The sequence below is a fragment of the Camelus ferus genome, chromosome 10 (genome assembly GCF_009834535.1).
Source record: "Camelus ferus isolate YT-003-E chromosome 10, BCGSAC_Cfer_1.0, whole genome shotgun sequence".
NCBI classification, from domain to species: domain Eukaryota; kingdom Metazoa; phylum Chordata; class Mammalia; order Artiodactyla; family Camelidae; genus Camelus; species Camelus ferus.
Genome location: NC_045705.1, coordinates 66,276,955 through 66,295,000, shown reverse-complemented (window position 1 = coordinate 66,295,000; position 18,046 = coordinate 66,276,955). Strand labels below are relative to the sequence as shown.

Below are 18,046 nucleotides of genomic sequence, written 5' to 3'. Positions count from 1 at the left end.
TCAGTTTTGGTCATTTGTATCTTTCAAGAAATTTTTTCCTTTTATTTTAATGGACAATTTATTGACATATAATTGTTCATATCACAGATAAACAAGATTGCACTGTGTAGCACAGGGAATATATACAGGATCTTGTGGTGACTCACAGCGGAAGAGAATGTGACAATGAATGTATGTATGATCAGGTATAACTGAAAAATTGTGCTCTACACTGGAATTTGACACAACATTGTAAAATGACTATAACTCAATAAAAAAAAGTTTAAAAAAAATTGTTCATATCAGTCCCTTATTATCCTTCTGATGTCCAGAGGATCTGTAGTGGTGCCCCCTCTTTCATTCCTAATACTTGTAATTTGTGTCCTTTCTTTTTCTTGATCACTCTAATTAGAGGTTTACTGATTTTATTTATCTTTTCTAATAATCAATTTCTGGTTCAAATGGTTTTTTTTCTATATGTTCACATTCTCTTTCAATGAATTGTTTGAATCTTTTAAATCTTTTTTCCTACTATGTTAGGTTTAATTTTCTTTTTCTAGCATTATAAGGTAAAAGTTTATATAGTTAATTTTAGATCTATCTTCTTTTCTAAGTATTTAAACTTGTGAATTTCACTCCAAGCAGTGCTTTGGCTACATCCCACAAATTTTGGTATGTTATGTTTTCATTATTATTCAGTTCAAAATATTTTCTAATTTTCCTTGTGATTTCTTCTTTGATCCCTAGGTTGTTTTAAAATGAGTTAACTTTCAAGTATTTGGAGGCTTTCTAGATGTCTGTATAATTAATTCATGATTTCTAATCTAATTCTTTGGGGGGGGGGTCAGAGAATATATACCCTGTATCATTTTTTTTTAAAGAAATGTCAGCTATCTTGATTGTGGTGGTGGTTTCATAGCTGTATACCTCTACCAAAATTCATCAAATTGTACACCTGAAATATGTGTAATTTACTGTACAGAAATTATACCACAGTAAAGTTGTGTGAAAAAAAGTCACTCTTTAATTCTACTGAGACTTGTTTTATGGCCCAGTATATAGTTAATGTTTTGGTTAATGTTTCACATGCATGTAAATATGGAATGTATTCTGTATAGTGCTCTATAAATGACAATTAGGGTTTTGGTTACAGTGTCATTCGATTCTTTTATGTCCTTACTGATTTTTGTTTCATTTTTCAATCAATAACCAGAAAAGAATGTTAAAATCTCCAACTATGATTGTGGATTTGACTAAATCTCCCTTTGATTACACCAGTTTTGCTTCAGTATTTTGAAGCTCTGTTATTATGGGCATATACATTGAAGACTTTTATGTCTCACTGATGTACTGACCCTTTTATCATATGAAATGTCCTTCTGTATTTCTAATAATACTCCTTGTCTTGAAGTCATTTCGTCTGATGTTAATATAACCACTTCAGCTTTCTTACGCTGTTTACATAGTGTATCTTTTCCCATACTTTTAGTTTCAACTTAAATGGGCCTTGTAAAGTTTGTCTCTTATAAGCAGATAAAATATAAATAACTTACAGCAGTAAATTTCTACTTAGTGCTTCCCTCCCTCCCAGCGCTGTTCTATCACAGTTCTACTGCTGTTACTGTGCTTCATCTCTACATCATACATTGCACACCCAGGAACGTGGTGTTCTGTTTACTTTAAAGTCAGTACATCTTTTAGACACTAGAGAAGGAAAAAACACATAGTCTTTTACATTTACCTACGTATTCCCCATTTCTAGTGCCCTTCATCTCTTCTTGTTGATCTGAGTTACCACCTGTCATTTCCCTTCATTCCAAAAACTTCCTTTAGTCTGCCTGCCAGCAACAAATTTTCTGTTTCCATTTATCTGGAAATGTCTTTATCCTTCATTTTGGAAGGATAGCTTCTCTGGATATTGAGTTTTGGGTTAATAGTTTTTTCTTTCAGAATTTGAATATATTGTTCCAGTGTCTTCAAGCCTCCATTGTTTCTGGTAAGTTAGCCATATTTGTAACATTGATCCTTTGTATGTAATGTGTCATTTTTCTCCATCTGCTTTTAAGATTTTCTTTAATGTTTGGTTTTAGCCATTTGGCTCTGATGTGCCTACAAGTGCTTTTCTTTGGGTTTATTCTGCTTAGAGTCCATTGAACTTCTTGGATCCATAAATTAATGTTTTCTAGCAAATTTGGGGAGTTTGGGGCTGTTAATGTCTTCAAATATTGTTTTCTGCCCAGTTTTCTCCTCTCTTTCTGGGATTTCAATTACTGCTGTATCAGATTACTTCATTTTGTCCTACAAGTCTCTGAGGCTCTGTTCTCTTTTCTTAAATAGTTTCCCCTCTTCTCTGACCTGGGTAATTTCTGTTGCTCTGTTTTCAAGTGCAGATTCTTTCATCTGTAATTTCAAACCTGTTGACTATACCTGGTGAGTTTTTATTTCAGTTAGTTTCATTTCAGCCCCCAAATTTCCATTTTTTCATAGTTTCCATTTCTTTGTTGCAATTTCTCTATCTGTTGACTTAATTTTCCTTTAATTCTCTGATCATATTTTCCTGTAATTCTTTGATCATATATATAATAGCTGCTTTGAAGTCTGCCTGCAAAATCCAGTATGTGTACCTACTTAGGCACTCAGAATCAGTTTCCATTGATTGTTTTTTTCCTAAGTATAAGTTACACTTTCCTGTTTCTTTGTGTATCTAGTAATTGTAGCCTGAAAACCAGACATTGTAGATAAGATGTAGCAATTCTGGACCCTGCTGTGTCCAGAGGATTGTTGTTTTTTTATTCTAGTAAGCAGTTAACTTGTCTAGATTCAAACTACAAACTGGTCTCTCCTGCGGTTATGCAGCAGTTGATACACCTGGTCAGTTCTTACAGCTTCTAGCTACTAATTTTTCAGCCTGGTTCCCAGGGGTCTCCCCTGCACCTATGTAATGTGGCAGACAGTCAAAGATCTGGGCAGCCTATACTCACATATGAGGGCTCACACTCTGTGGATTTTTGTGTTTTTGTAATTTCCCTCTAATTTTCTAGCTGCTCTGCCAGTCTTGCGGTCTGCCTTCTGACACTGCAATCTAGTAAGGCTTCAGCTTTCTACTGTCTGAGCTGTGCACAGTTTAGGAATGCACTCAGTCTGGAAAAAAAAAAAAAAAAAAAAAAAAGAGCATCAGACTTACAGATCTCAGCCAGAATAGGTCTGTCTTTCAAGGATTGATTCCTCTCTTGTTTCTGCCTGGTTGTCTTTTTATTATCTTGCTGGATCCCTTGGGGTTTCGCCTACACATCTGGAGTTTAACAGCTGTAATGGTTAATTTTATGTGTCAACTTGACCGGGCTAGGGGATGCCCAGATAGCTGCCAAAACATTATTTCTGGGTGTGTCTGTGAGGGTATTTCTAGAAGAGATTAGCATTTAAATTGGTGAACTGAGTAGAGCAGGTGGCCCTCCCCAGTGTGGGTAGGTATCATCCAATCCACTGAAGGCCTAAATAGAACAAAAAGGTGGAAGAAGGGCAAATGTGCTCTTTCTCTGCTTGAGCTGAACCATCCATCTTCCTCTGCTCTTGGACATCAGCCCTCTTGGTTCTTGGGCTCTTAGACTCAAACTGGAACTTGGCCCATCAGCCCTCTAACTCTCAGCCCTCTGGACTCAGACTGAGTTACACCACCAGCTGTCCTGGTTCTCCACCTTGCAGACTGCAGAGCTTGGGACTTCTTGGCCTCCATAATCACATAAGCCAATTCCTACAATAAACCTCCTCCTAGAAATCTAGATATATCCCACTGGTTCTGTTTCTCTGGAGAATCCTAACGCAACAGGCGAACGGGGATTTGGGCAGAGTTTTTACTCATATATTGGGCCTCACCCTCTCTGCAGTTCTCTCTTGTTTCCAGGATTTCCCCTCGAATTTCCCCTGCTCTTCCACTCCTGACCTCCCTTCTGTGTGGCCCCTCCCTTGTGAGGCTGCAGTCTCCCACTGTCATTTCATCCACTGTAGCTACTGTGGGGACGGAAGAACACCGTTAGGCAAAGACCCCACAAGCTTGCAAGTCTTGTTCCCTCCAATTACAATTTTCTCTCCTCCAGCTTCTGTCCACTTTAGTAGTTTCTTTTATTTTGTCCAGATTCTCTAATTGTTATCTGTGGGAGGGCTTGAGCAACCACTTCACTCTACTTCCTTTACTGGAAATCTCCTCTAATCCAACTGAGAATAATTTACAGTTAAGTATACTTTTTAGATTTAAAAAAAAAAAACCTTGCCTTTAAAAAGCATAGTGCTATACAAAACATTTATAAGTAATAAAAGTTTTTAAATAACGAGCAATCTCAATGGTAAAGACGTGATTGTCTTTAGAAATTTAAGTCAAGCAGTCCACATATTGCATGTAATAAAGTCAAAGATAGAAAAGGCTTGGAACTGTTCTTCCTATTTTAATGAAAAGGAAATAAAATGAAAGAAAAATAGTTTATGTCCCAAATTAAAGAAGCTAGAAACCAGAATTCTGATCCTAGAAAATGAATCTTTTTCCTGTCTAGGAGTTACCACAACTCAAGTCTGTTCTACATTTAGTAACTGGAGGACACGGGAAAAATAAAGCACTTTTTTCTTTTGGCTTTGTTTTGCTTTGTTTTGATAATCAGTGGTTATTTTGCCACTGAGAGGAGGCAAAAGGGAGAAAGAACTTGGATTGAATAACTGTACAATAGTTTCTGTACTGGATTCCAAATGCTATATGAAATAATTACTATTTTATATGTCTCTAATAAAGTATAAATTATTTTATTACTTTATTACATATGCTGATGGTCTGCTATATGCAATGCCCTGTATATAACAGGAACAGAGAGATGGGATGGGAGAAAAGTAAATAAATATGAATAAGATCAGTTTTGCTCCCAAAGATTTTTATAATGTACTAAATAGACATGAAAAGAAAAATTGAAAAGGAGAAATACAGGAAGTGGAACAGAGGTAGAAAGTTCAGGGCTGCTTACATTTTACAGACTGAGTACCTGATTTAGTACCTCACAATTCTGAATCCCCGTTAGTGTTATGGTATGAGCTACTATTTAAAAAGCAACTGTGTGTGTGTGTGTGTGCATGTGTGGAAATACATAACAAAGTAAAAGAATCATCCCTACAAACCTCCAGAGAGGATCACTGTTCAAAACCCGGGGGGGAGGCGGGGAGTGTGTGTGTCCACCAACCTCTGAGCACATACCTCTGCGCTTCTCTCTCTCTTTTTAATCAAATGGATCCTATTATTCACATTTCACAACTTATGTTAATTAAGGGGACATCCTTCCATCTTTAACCTTCCTGGACTTAATCTGCAGATTGTCTTCCTGTGGTGTGCAGCCATGATGCTTCTACTCAGGTGCTTTTCTTCTTTCAATTCTTGTTTCTGTATTTAGACCTGACTTCCTAGGGGTTTCCCTGTGTCTCCACGGTTTACTGATCAGCCACTGACTGGTAAGAGGTTGTGCTCACACATCTGGAGCCAGCCAGGCCTCCAGCTTCTGCGCTTCCATCTGTGCAGAGTGAGGGGCACACAATTCGGGTCTGCCCCAGCTGTGACTTTCTCCCGGGTCCTCTGGCATCTCCTCCACACATTCATTCAGCTTCTCAGCCGACCTGGGCTGTGTGGACAGCTCACCCCTCTAGTCTCACCTACATGTGCGCAAGGCTTCCAGTCAATCAGGAGTGTGTGGAAAGCTTTTCAAGCGTTTGTGGGGCTGTGCTTGAGGACCTCTGCTAAGATTTTGGCTAGTCCCCCAGTTTGTTTTTTGACCCCACTGGGACAGCTATTAGGCCACCAGAGCTGCCTGTTCACTCACCATCGAGGTCGTAACTTTTACTGACAATGTCAGTGGGCCTGGGTTCTTCCCCTTCTGCTCTGAATCAGGGGGGCTTCCTCTGGCAGCCAGTTGCTAGTTTTTACTGTCTGTTCCCCACGACGGAACTACATAGCGGGGGCTGGGGGGCGGGGAGAGGTCCCAAGCAAAGAGCTTCAAAAACTCCCTTATCTGAAGTTCAGTGGTTTCTTATGGATAAATGCTTCTCAACTTGTCTTTGGCATTTGTTCTATTTCCAGAGTCCTCAAACTGTTGTTTCTGACAACTCTGCCCAGTTTATCGTTGTTTCTGGAGGAGAGATTTGCTGGTCTCCTCGCTCCCCTTACTAAGTCCTGCCTCTGTCCTTATTAGCTACATTTAAATCTTTCCTCCATCCTCAACGTACCCCTCAGTCACCTGACACAAAACTGCGTTATAAGTCAAATGTGGGCCCATAAAGGAAAGTGAGCGCTCCTCGTGTCCAGCTGTCTTCCTTCCTCCCATTACACCGTGTACTTCCAGGCCTGGAGAGAGCAAAACATCACTTTTTAAAAGAGAGCTATACAGCTCCTACCTGGTCTGAAAGTAAACCAAATGCCTGTTTCCTTCAAGTCTTATCTAGGTACCAGGAGCAGATTTCACCTTAATTCTTTCACGGAGGAAAGCTGCTTGGCTACTTTTTGTTTTCCTTCCCTACAGGTCACACATTCCCTCTGCTGGCCAGCATCTGAAGTCACCCAGCTACGGAGAGCTGGTTACCCAATCTCCAGTGAAGACAGACGGCCCTGTGAGCCTTCCACGTTTGTACCAATAACAAACCCGGGATTTATTTTCCCTTGCCTTAAGAAACCTTATTTTCTTCCTCAACGTGGTACAGTTTCTTTCTGTAATAGAAGCCACTCATACAGCGTAACCTACTAAAACTGCCAAGTATCATGCCGCTTGTTCCGGCCATTCACTGAACAGGTATTACTGTTACTGTCTGTCAGTCTTCCTGTTCTTCTTCTCCTCAGAACTCAACTCAAGAAAAAGCTAAATACAGCCACCAGTTATCAGGAAGAGGCAAACAGGAATCAAAGTTCAAGAATTTCTGATTCTCAGTTCTATGATTTTGCACCTCCCAAAATGAAAAGTGTTTTTCAATACTGTTGATATGCTGACACTGTGAATTTGTGAAAAAGCCCTTATTCCACACAACCCATCCTAAATTAATTGCAAATCGCTTCTGAAACCTTAAAATGCTTTTTCCCCCACGAAAGTCTTCAACAGCAAATGGCTTCCCAAACTGAGTATTATACATTAAATCAGGGAGAACATCATGACAAACGAAATTTCTCCCTCATGATTTCCCCTGGCTTGGAGGAACAACACGACAGGCCTAAGCAAAAGAGCAGAGCAGTAACTGGACTGACTGGATCCCACCAAGCTGAGCACACGGCGAAGGCATCGGCTGTGAAATGACCGAACATCCACTGCTCTTGGGGTAAGAGCTGTCCCAGACCAGCCTAGCCTCGCGAGCGTCTGAGTAAGGAATACGCCACCTGAGGAAGGTGGACATGCCGCAGGTCATTTCTCTTCCAGACAGCAAGCAGTTTTAAATAATCCGCACAGCGTCCCTGGAAGCCAGCAGTCCATTACAAGTAGAGTTAACTGATTAGGTGGGAATGATTACAAGAAGGTAATTCAATTGCAAGACTCCTCACAACACCATAATCTAATACGGCTTGGGAGGGAAATCACTCTTTCTGTTTGGCATTTTCATTAACAGAACCACCTGACTGCAGTTTAAAAAGCTGCCTCAGGAAAAACAGCCTCTTGTACACCGTCTTTTCTAGATAGAATGACCTGACCTATCCATAAGTAACAGAATTTCTAGTCAAGCCATACAGCTGGAGTCAAGGTAGGCCAAAGTCTGGTTTGTGAGTCATTTTGTTTTTTCAGTGATGGCACCCAGATACAAATACCATTTATGGATCTGGGGTTTTCCAGTGAAGGTGGCTACCACGTAAGGGGACAGATGTGAAACCCCGTGCGTCGTTCAAATCAACATGCCATCTCAGGGCTGCTCTGGTGGGATAAGCACTGTGAGACAGTAGCTTACCTGAACCTCCCCCTGCTCCTTCTTTTCAGGAGTTCCATTCCTACTTGGTTTAAACTAACAGCTCTGAATTATAGAAAGCATCAGGTTCACATCTGACAGAAATTATTTGCTTCCTCTTTTTCCATAAGATGTTGATTCATAACAGATGAACACATTCTATCTGGTTTATAGAAGAAGAACCCCCACCTCTCTAAATATATATTTAAAATCTATTCAATATTAATAACCTTATGGATGAGAAAACACTTACCAAATCAACCAAGAGAGAACTTAAAGATATAAAAATATTATTACAGTAAATACATAAAAAGTTCAAAATAAATTTTAAGGCCTTATAAAATGGAATGATATTGCTGCATAAAAAGACAACAAAATGGATATGTAGATAAAATATATGAATGTGATAAATGTATACTTTGCAGTATTGTTTGTAATAGCAAGAGAGTGGAAACAATTTAAGCTTCTTTTCTTGTTTCCTGAAGTAAAATCTGTAAAGAACATTTCCAAATATTCTTAACCAAAACTCTCTCATACTTTAGGAAGTTCTTAACTAGAAGTCAAAACCCTCTCTGTTTGTGTTCTTAGCTGTAGCTCAGAAGCTTTAGCATCACTTCAGAGCCTGTGAAAAATGCAGAATCCCAGGCCCTACCTTAGCCCCACCAAATCAGAATTTGCATTTTAACAAGATACCCAGGTATATAATCAGAGGGAACTCTAATTCGAAAAGATACATGCACCCCAGTGTTCATAGCAGCACTATATACAATAGCCAAGACATGGAAGCAACCTAAATGTCCATTGACAGATGACTGGATAAAGAAGTTGTGGTATATTTATACAACAGAATACTACTCAGTCATAAAAAACAATAAAATAATGCCATTTGCAGCAACATGGATGGACCTAGAGATCGTCATTGTAAGTGAAGTAACCCAGAAAGAGAAAGAAAAATATTGTATGACATCGCTCATACGTGGAAGCTGAAAAAAAAAAAGGACACTATGAACTCATCTACAAAACAGAAACAGACTCGCAGACATAGTAAACAATCTTATGGTTACTGGGAGAAAGGGGGTGGGAAGGGATAAATTTGGGAGTTTGAGATTTACAAATGTTAGCCATTATATATAAAAATAGATTTTAAAAAAGAGCTTTTTCTGTATAGCACAGGGAACTATGTTCAGTATCTTGCAATGACCTTTAATTAAAAAAAAAAGAAAATGATCATATATATGTATATGCATGACAGGGACATTGTGCTGTGCACCAGAAATTTACACACCGTGATTGACTGTACTTCAATAATAATAACAAAAAAGCTACCCAGGAGATACGTATACACATTAATGTCTGAGAAGCACCAGCTTATAGCAGTTTCAATTAAGCTTCTAACTACATATACAAGCTTGATTTCAAGTGAAACCCATGTTACAAGAGCCATCAATACACAGGGGAAGGTTGGTTTTGTCAGGCTCAAGGCGGCGCTCCTCACCTGTGCTTTGGTACTACCTGAGCACCCACCGGCAGTGTCTGGGGCTCAGCACGTCAAACTACAAGTGAATGGGACCATGATGTTCTTTCTCAAGTTGTAAGCACTAGTGCCACAATAGGATTTACCTAAGAAAGTAATCCTAAAGTCAGAACTTCTAAGTCTCTTTGTCAGGGCTTCTCAAACTTCGGCACACCTGAGAATCAGTCACCTGGGAGATTGTTTAAAAAGGAAGATGGCAAGGTCTTACCTCTCAAAAGTCCTTCTACGTTCATCAGTAGTGATTCTAACAATTCTAAGAAACATGCCATCAGGGCTTGGATTAGAAGGCACCCAGGGCACAAAATTTAAGGAAGTACTTACTCTCAGGTTTGCGACTCACCCTGGCCTCATCGGTCCTGTACAGGGTGGTCCAGGGACCGGCAGCACCAGTCTGCTCTGGAGCCTTATTAGAAATACAGAATCTCAGCCCAGCTCAAGACCTACTGAATCAGAATAAGCATATTAACAAGATTCTCAGCTTATTTCTATGTACATTAAAGTTTAAGAAACAGTGAAAATAAGGGATGCCCAAATAAAGTCTTGCAACTGATACTAAAATCCTAGGCTCTTTCAAACACATCATGTTGCACCTCTGGTATTGGAAAGAATGAGCAGTGGCTCTCCACTGATGGTCAAAGGCCAGCCCTACACTGACCAATACTTTTGTCATTCTTTTCACCCATGGCCTGGATAACGACATAAAAGAGACGCTTATTAACCTGCAGGGGGCAAAGAGCAAGAAGCTGTTACTGCAAGAAGAAAGTCAGACCATCTTGACAGGCCAGCTGACAGGCTGAACACTGAACTATAATAAGTATATTAAAAGTTTCACATTTAAGCTAAAAATTCCAATAAAGAAGGTATAAGATGTGATGCTTTGCTTGGCAGCAAAACATATGAAAAATCCTGGGAATAAGTCCAAAAGTATAGCATGAATCTAATATAATGGCATTTCAAATCAGTGGAAGAAAATGAATAATTTAATGGTGCTGGAGTAACTGGATAGCTAACTGGAAAAAAAAAAATCTGAACCTCTACCTCACATCTTGTATCAAAATAAATTCCAGAAGGATCAAAGATTTAAACACAAATAAAAATCCATTAAAGTATGAGAAGAAAATATGAGGAAAATATTTTTTTAAAAACCTCAAAATGGATGAGGGCTCTCTAAGCTTGAACAAAATCCAAAAGCATATAAAATCCAGAGACTGTTTTAAAAAAGTTGATATATTTTACTACATTAAGAACAATTCTGCATGGTAAACACTACTGTAAACAAAGCCTGAAGAAAAATGACAAAATTAGGGGCGGCAGGATTTTAAAACTCCTATCAAAGACAATAGGGCTATTTTCTTTAATGTTCAGAAACTACCAAAATTACTGAGAAAAAAGCCCAACACGTCAAGAAAAGGCGTAGCCTGGAGAGACTAAGGAGGCTGAAGGCCAATGGCTAAAGGCATTCTCTCTCGTGGAAGAGGGAAAAAACTGAGTCATGTGTTGCTATAAATGGCTGAATCGGGATTGATGGTGGAAATTCCCATGAGTTAAATGTCAGCTGAACATACAGAAAAGCTTTCTAAGAATTACGCCAAGGCTAACCGGCCAACTTCTAGGAAGTTTTTGGAAGGGAGGCCCATGTCAGATGGGAAACTAAGCAACGTGATCTTTGAGGTTCTGTTAAACTCTGAAATTATACAAATCTATCCCAAAGATTACATCACCTCTGGAAAATCTAGGAGCACAAAATCAAATAATGTTAGCCCCTCACAACTCCAAAAAGATTGGAAAACCATGGTGCTCATCACTCTTGACTTTTCATTATAGGTACAATGTTCTCTGGGGGCAGGGGGCCAGTGGGAGCAGGGAGGGGGTATATGATTTGTTGACTCATGACTCGCACTTGGGAGTATTTCAAGGTTTTTGTGATGGGAGGCTGGGCAATCCTGTTTCATTCACATTCCTCCCCTAGGGTCCTTCATTACTAATAGTAAAAGAAGGGTTTTGAAGAGAGTAAATGAGGGTTGGAGAGTTAAGTACAAGGTCTTGTTGTATAAAACCCATAACCCATGAGAGAAACTCAGACATCTATCTTAATCTCACTATGGTCTGATTTTGAGCTAAAGAGCACAAACAAATAAATAGCACAAAAACTCAACTTACAAATGGGCTCTATTCCAGAAGCTAGCCTGCAAGTCAGCTGGGTAGAATTTGAAACAGCACTAAAAATGTGGAGAGCAGGAGAAAAGGAAAGCCAAGAGGCAGTGAGTCCCTTGGCCAGCCTCAGTGCATACACGCTGAACCCACAACGTATCTGAGATTCTGAGCAACGGCAATTTTTCCAAGTAGAAAGTACCACTGGAATACTAGTAATTCACAAGGCAAAATAAAATGGAAGAATGGTTTTACTGACTTTGAATTCTAATGTTTAAGACAAAGAAAATTTTAGTTGGAGAAGGCTGAAAAGGTCAACAAAAATCTGTAAAGATTCTGAAGGGAACTCCTTACTCCTTACTTTCTAAAGCTCTAGAAATTGGCAATAGTGAATCTTTTTTGTAGCATCTAATTTCACTTCAAAACCTAGTGCTTTCAATGGAATACTAATCAGCCATTAGAAAAGAGTAAGATAATGTCATTTGCAGCAACATGGATGGATCTGGAGATTGTCATTCTAAGTGAAATAAGCCAGAAAGAGAAAGAAAAATACCATATGATAGCACTAATATGTGGAATCTTTAAAAAAAAGAGAGAGAGAGAGAGAGAGAGAGAAAGAAAGAAAGAAAGAAAGAAAGAAAGAAAGAAAGAAAGAAAGAAAGGGAAAGAAAGAAAAAGGAAGACAATAATGAACTTATATATAAAACAGAAACAGACTCATAGACATAGTAAACAAATTTACGGTTACAGGGGGTAACAGGGTGGGAAGGGATAAACTGGAGTTCACGGTTTGCAAACATTAACTACTATATATAAAGTAAATAAAAACAAATTTCTTCTGTATAGCACATGGAACTATATTCAGTATCTTGTAGTAACCTGTAACAAAAAGAATATGAAAATGAATATATGTATGTATATATATGCCTGAAACAACATGCTGTACACCAGAAATCGACACACTGTAACTGACTGTACTTCAATTAAAAAAAAAATCTAGTGCTTCCTTTCACCTTAGTAAGGAGGTGCCACTAAATACTTTTTAGCTGTGACTGGGGAAAGTTTTTAGTTCAAAAGTATAATGAAAAGAATGAGTGGGGGACAAGAAAAAGATACTTTTGAGGAAGAGAGTAATAAGTAAAAAGCCCAAAGAGGAGATAAGAGGGATCATCTGAAGCATAACTGTCTAAAAATGCAAGGAAGGCTAGGGTAGGGAAGGAACCCCTGTGAAGGTGGGAAAAGAGGATGATGACACTGTGACCAAGTTTCCCCACAGGCCATCAGGGGGCACCATCAGCCAGGACAACTCCAGGTCGGAGAGGGGAGTCTCTATGGACTTCCATGGTGACAGGACAGTCCCACACCAGGAATGCTATACTAGTCCATGAACCACTGGAAATACTTCCATGGGCAAGTAATTGGAGAAAAAAATTAAAACAAACAAAACTAGTTATCTGCCATCTGTTTCTATATCTGCTTATCCAAATCATAAAGGGCAATGATATTTGGTATCCAGAAGGAAGGAATGCCAGGGAAAGCTGAAGAAATTTCTCCATGGAGCTCCTGCTGCTCTGAACTCTGGACCATCTAAGGCGGCACGCAGTGTGGCTGAGGCCCCCGAGGCCCAAGCTGCGGTGGAGGGGGAGTAAGTGCCAGGGACTCCAGGTGAGGGCAGAGGTAAGGGACCTGGGGCAATGACAATTTACATATACCTCAAGGATGCATATGTTTTACAGATACATTAAAGCTAGCCTTTCATATCTCCGAGAAATGAGAATAAACATGGGGTATATACCACAGGCATCTGAAAAGTGGGAGGTTAAATGTCTTGCTCGGTATCACACTCAACCAGGACAAATATTACTGGTATAACTGTTTTGTTGGTCCAGTTTTTTTTTCCCATTAAAGCCCACAGATTCACAGTGGGGGGGTGGGGAAAGGCAGGAAGTATTGTTTTAGAGTACATTTGGCAAAGATGTTTGCCAAACATCTGAGCCTGGACAACACGTACATGCAAATCTGCTCCTTCAGGAGCTACTTCGTGTGGCCCTCATTCCTCAAACCTGCTGGCAGGCAAAATCTTTCCAAGATATCTCTTGACCTATATTACGTTATACTATAAACCATGAGGCTTCTTGGTTGTTCCAATGATCTGTTCTAGGGTTGGCAACACCCTCAGCCCTAAGTGTCAGTCGACAGTGAGGCCTCCAGCAGCCACGAGTGAAGCCAAAAAGGAGACAGGAAAGAAGGCTGAGGGGAGGTGCAGAGAGTACGGGGGGGGGGGTGCGGGGGGGAGAGCAGAAACAGAGAACACACAGAACAGACTGAAAGGGTGAATGAAAACTGGTTCAGTAGTTTGGACTACACAGAGTGTCCTTGAGCTGTCATTAGGTGATGTCCCTGGGTGCTGGCTGCCTTCCCCTGTCCCCTCAGTGAACAGAAATAACTATTCATCTGTGCAATTTTAATAACATTGGCTTAAAGTTTACATAACGTAACCAAACATGTTAGGAATATCGTTTTTACATCAGATGCTTGGTATTAAGGAAGCGCTGGCCCAGAGGAGGTAATGAGCTTTCAGAACCTGGGGAATGCAGCTTTGCTTTGAGACAGAAGGCGGGGCATCCATTGCCGGGTCCCTGCTAGGGGTTTTCACGTTATTTCATTTATTCCTCACAAAACACCAGTAAGATATGTGTTATCTCTGCTCTATAAACAGCACAACACAGCTAGGGAAGATAAAGTAGCTCGCTCAAGGCCTCAAAACCAGTCAGCGGCAGAGCCAGATTCTGATGCAAAGCTCTCTGAAATGACAGCTGCCCTCCTCTCTCTGAGAAGCAAAGAGCAGCTCCTCCAACCAGAAGCACACCGGCCACTCACGACTCTCCACGCGGCAAGAGACACTGCCTCCAAAGCCCATTCATTCATTCATTCACTCATTCAAAACAGACTCGCTGACTGCCACCGCAACTGGAGCACTGTCCCAAACACAACACAGCCACGAAGGAGACAGACCCGGCGCCCTGCCGCTCTAAAGCTAGCTGTAAAGAGGGGTGAGGTAGGCACACAATGAATAAACACAAGAGACATAACGTCAGAGAGTGATAATGATGACCAAAACCAAGACACAGACAGGAGAGTGGGGCAAGGGTCCTAATTCAGACTGAGAGGTTACAAAAGGCTACACTGAGAGGGTAACGGGAAGCTGAGACCCGAAAGATGAGAACCAGCCGTGCAAACAGCTCACAGAGGAGCATTCCAGGTAAGACAATCACACGCAGATGCCCTGAAGAAGAAACAGGCTCAGTGTGAAACAAAATACAGACCTGTTTGGCTGGAGCAGAATAAGAGATGAGGTTAGATGGATATACAAGGATATGTCATGTTGGTCTTGAGGCAAAGGTAAACAGAATTTGCATTTTAGTCTGTGATTGGAAATGATCAGAGGTTTTTTTAAGTAGGGAAGTGACATGCCCTGACTAGAGTTCGTAAAATGTTTACTGCTGCTGGTAAATTGGAGGGAGGCTGGGGTGAAAGGAGGGGCGCTGGTGGGGAGGCCACTGCCAGAGTCCAGAGGACAGATGATGGTGACCAGCTTTAGGGCAGTAGCAAGTGGAGGTGAAAAGGCAGGGACAGATCTGAGATCTGTTCTGGAGTTAGAATGTATAGAACTTGCTGGTGGGCTGGATATGGAGAACACGAAAAAGGGAAGAAGCAAAGAGGACTCTCTTGGGTTGTTGGCTTGAATGATGGTGCCCATTTACTTAGGAGAATAAAGACTGGGAGAGATTTTTTTTTTAACAGGGAAGTGATAAAATAGAGATCTGTTTTTAAAAATGTTAAGTTTGAGATGTCTATTAGATATTCAGATGGAACTATGACGTAGGCAGTGAGTATACAAATTTAGAGATGAAACAATCAAACTGGAGACATAAATTTACGAGACACACGTAAACCTAGTAAGTTTCTTCTAATTAGCAGAAAATGTAGAGCAACTTCTTAGTGACCTGAGGATGGGAAAACACTTCTTAAGATATCAAAAAGCACAGATCTTTGTACTTGGAAAAGCTGAAAGAAATGGCATATTATAATGTAGGATTTCTGCTGAATGGAGGACACCATGAACAAAGTTAACAGACGGGTGAAGGCCAGGAGGTGGCATTTGCAACATTTATAACTGACTTAGGATTAATATCTACAACATGTAAGGAAGTTCACTGGAAAAATGGGAAAAGGATACGACGAGGTGATTGATAAAAGGAAAATCCAAAGACCTGTGAACACAGAGATCCTCACCCTCCCTAGCAATCAGAGAAACAGGCACGATAGCAAATATCAGAACAAAGTAGGTGTCCATCACTAGGGAGAACAGAAAAATAAAATGTGGCCAACACTAGTGATAAAATACAATAAAGGAGCTAAACACAACATATAAACACAACAACATGGAGAGAACTTAAAAATATAGTTTTAAATAAAAGAAGGATCAAAATTAGAATTATGATGTAGTATTTATATAAATTAACAAAGAAAAAAATCACACAAGGGTACAAGCATATCCAAGGATAAATATAAAACCCATTAGAGGCATTAAGGGGAATGGGGGGAGGGAACGGGAGAAGAGATGGAAAATGAGAAATAATAAAATGAGTGGGGTCTTGCACTGTCCATACGATGTAGTATGATAAATTCAGCTCTGCGCTTGAGATCTGAAAGGAAATATGACAAATTCACAGCACAAAAGAAATGTTCCTTCTGTTCCAACTGTCTTTCCCAAACTGCCTGATACTCTGTCAGCTGACTCATCTGACTTAACAGGCAAGGAAGGTAGCTTGGGGGCCGGGGAGGAGGGCACCATAGCACAGTGTAAATGGGGCCACCTCTGCACCCTGCACCCACCTTGATCACCATGGCGTTGATCATGCTGCTGAAATCACATGTATCCATGACCATCTTCCCACCCTGAGAGTTAGATCACATTCACCCTCATGAATCCAGACCTCAGCACACTGGCTGGTGCATAGAATAAAAATACATTCAATAAATGCTGATTGACTCATTGGTTTGTTGCTCGGTGTATCGGATGAAAAATGAATCAAAACTGGAGCTCAGCTGAACTGTTTTCAACTCATGTGTACCCTTAGTTCCTGACATATAATGTTGACAAGTGAATGTTCAATGAATTGTTATTGGAGATGGCTAATGTCCCTCCTAGCATCGTATACTCTAGCATCAAAAGTCATGTCCATTTGGATGACAGACATATGAACAAACATATCACAAAATTCAACTTGCCTTTATGGCTGCAAGGAAATATCAGAGATGCTACAATGAAGTCCAAAATGCAAATAATAAAAGTTAATTTTAAGTGGGGTGAAAAAAGAGATTCAGCCCAAGTCAGACAACTCCTGCTGCCTGGCAGTGCTGGGTGGCATCAAATCGCTGAAATTACCACTTGACACTGTGTGTGCAGCACATAAAAACCCTTCTCACTCATTTTTAATTGATTTTTAAAACAACCTGATTACAGCATAATTTCCATACAATAAAATGCACCAATTTTAAATGAACAGTTTAACGAATTTAAATGTAAGCACCCCTGTAACTACCACCACAATTAAGATGCAGAACATTTCCATCACCCCAAAAACTCCCTCAAGCACCTATGCAGTCAGCCCACTACGCCACCTCGGCTCCAGGCAACCACTGACTGTCTTCTGTCAAGATGTCCATCTTTATATTTTTTCAAATATTAAAAAAGGATTACTTTATAGTCAGAAAGTTTCACACACACAGTTGGACAGTGTAATGAGTATGATTCATCCAACACTCAGCTTCCACCATTTTTAATGCAGGACCAATCCTGTCTCATCTGTACCCCTGCCCATGCCCCTGCCTGGGATTATTCTGAAGCAAATCCCAGACACTGCTCGTCTTCATGTGTAAATATTTCAATATACAGTTCTAAAGGATATTCTTTTTTCCACTGAAGTACGGTCAGTTATAACACGTCAACTTCTGGCGTACAGCACAATGTCCTAGTCATGCATATACATACATATATTCGTTTTCATATTCTTTTTCATTAAGGTTATTGCAAAACATTGAAAATAGTTCCCTGTGCTATACAGAAGAAACTTTCTTAAAATCTGTTTTTATATATAGTGGCTAACATTCGCAAATCTCAAACTCCCAAATTTATCCTTTCCCATCCCTTTTCTCCCGGTAACCATAAGATTGTTTACTGTATCTGCAAGTTCTAAAGCATATTCTTTTAAAAGCATATCCACAAATCCATTTTCACACTAAAAATAATTAGCAATAAGCTTCTCAATACCATAAAATAATCAGTCAGGATCCGCACCTCCCAGCTGGCCTCACGTTTTTTCCCTCATCGTGTTTGTCTGAATCAGATCCATACATCACTATGGGTTCATTCAC

At 40.0% G+C, this 18,046-nt stretch overlaps 1 protein-coding gene across 3 annotated transcripts in view; it reads right to left on the bottom strand.

Annotated features, from left to right (window-relative positions):
• PACS1 (phosphofurin acidic cluster sorting protein 1) overlaps positions 1-18,046 on the bottom strand; it is a 130,138-nt gene that overhangs the window by 66,755 nt on the left and 45,337 nt on the right. The window contains exon 1 of one of the 3 annotated variants that reach the window (XM_032489880.1): positions 9,795-9,820. The exons of the other annotated variants lie outside the window; for them this stretch is intronic. Within the exon in view, the coding sequence (XP_032345771.1) occupies positions 9,795-9,805 (11 nt within the window). The 5' untranslated portion in view covers positions 9,806-9,820. Of the gene's footprint in view, positions 1-9,794; positions 9,821-18,046 lie in introns of those variants that run through there. 3 annotated transcript variants of the gene reach the window in all.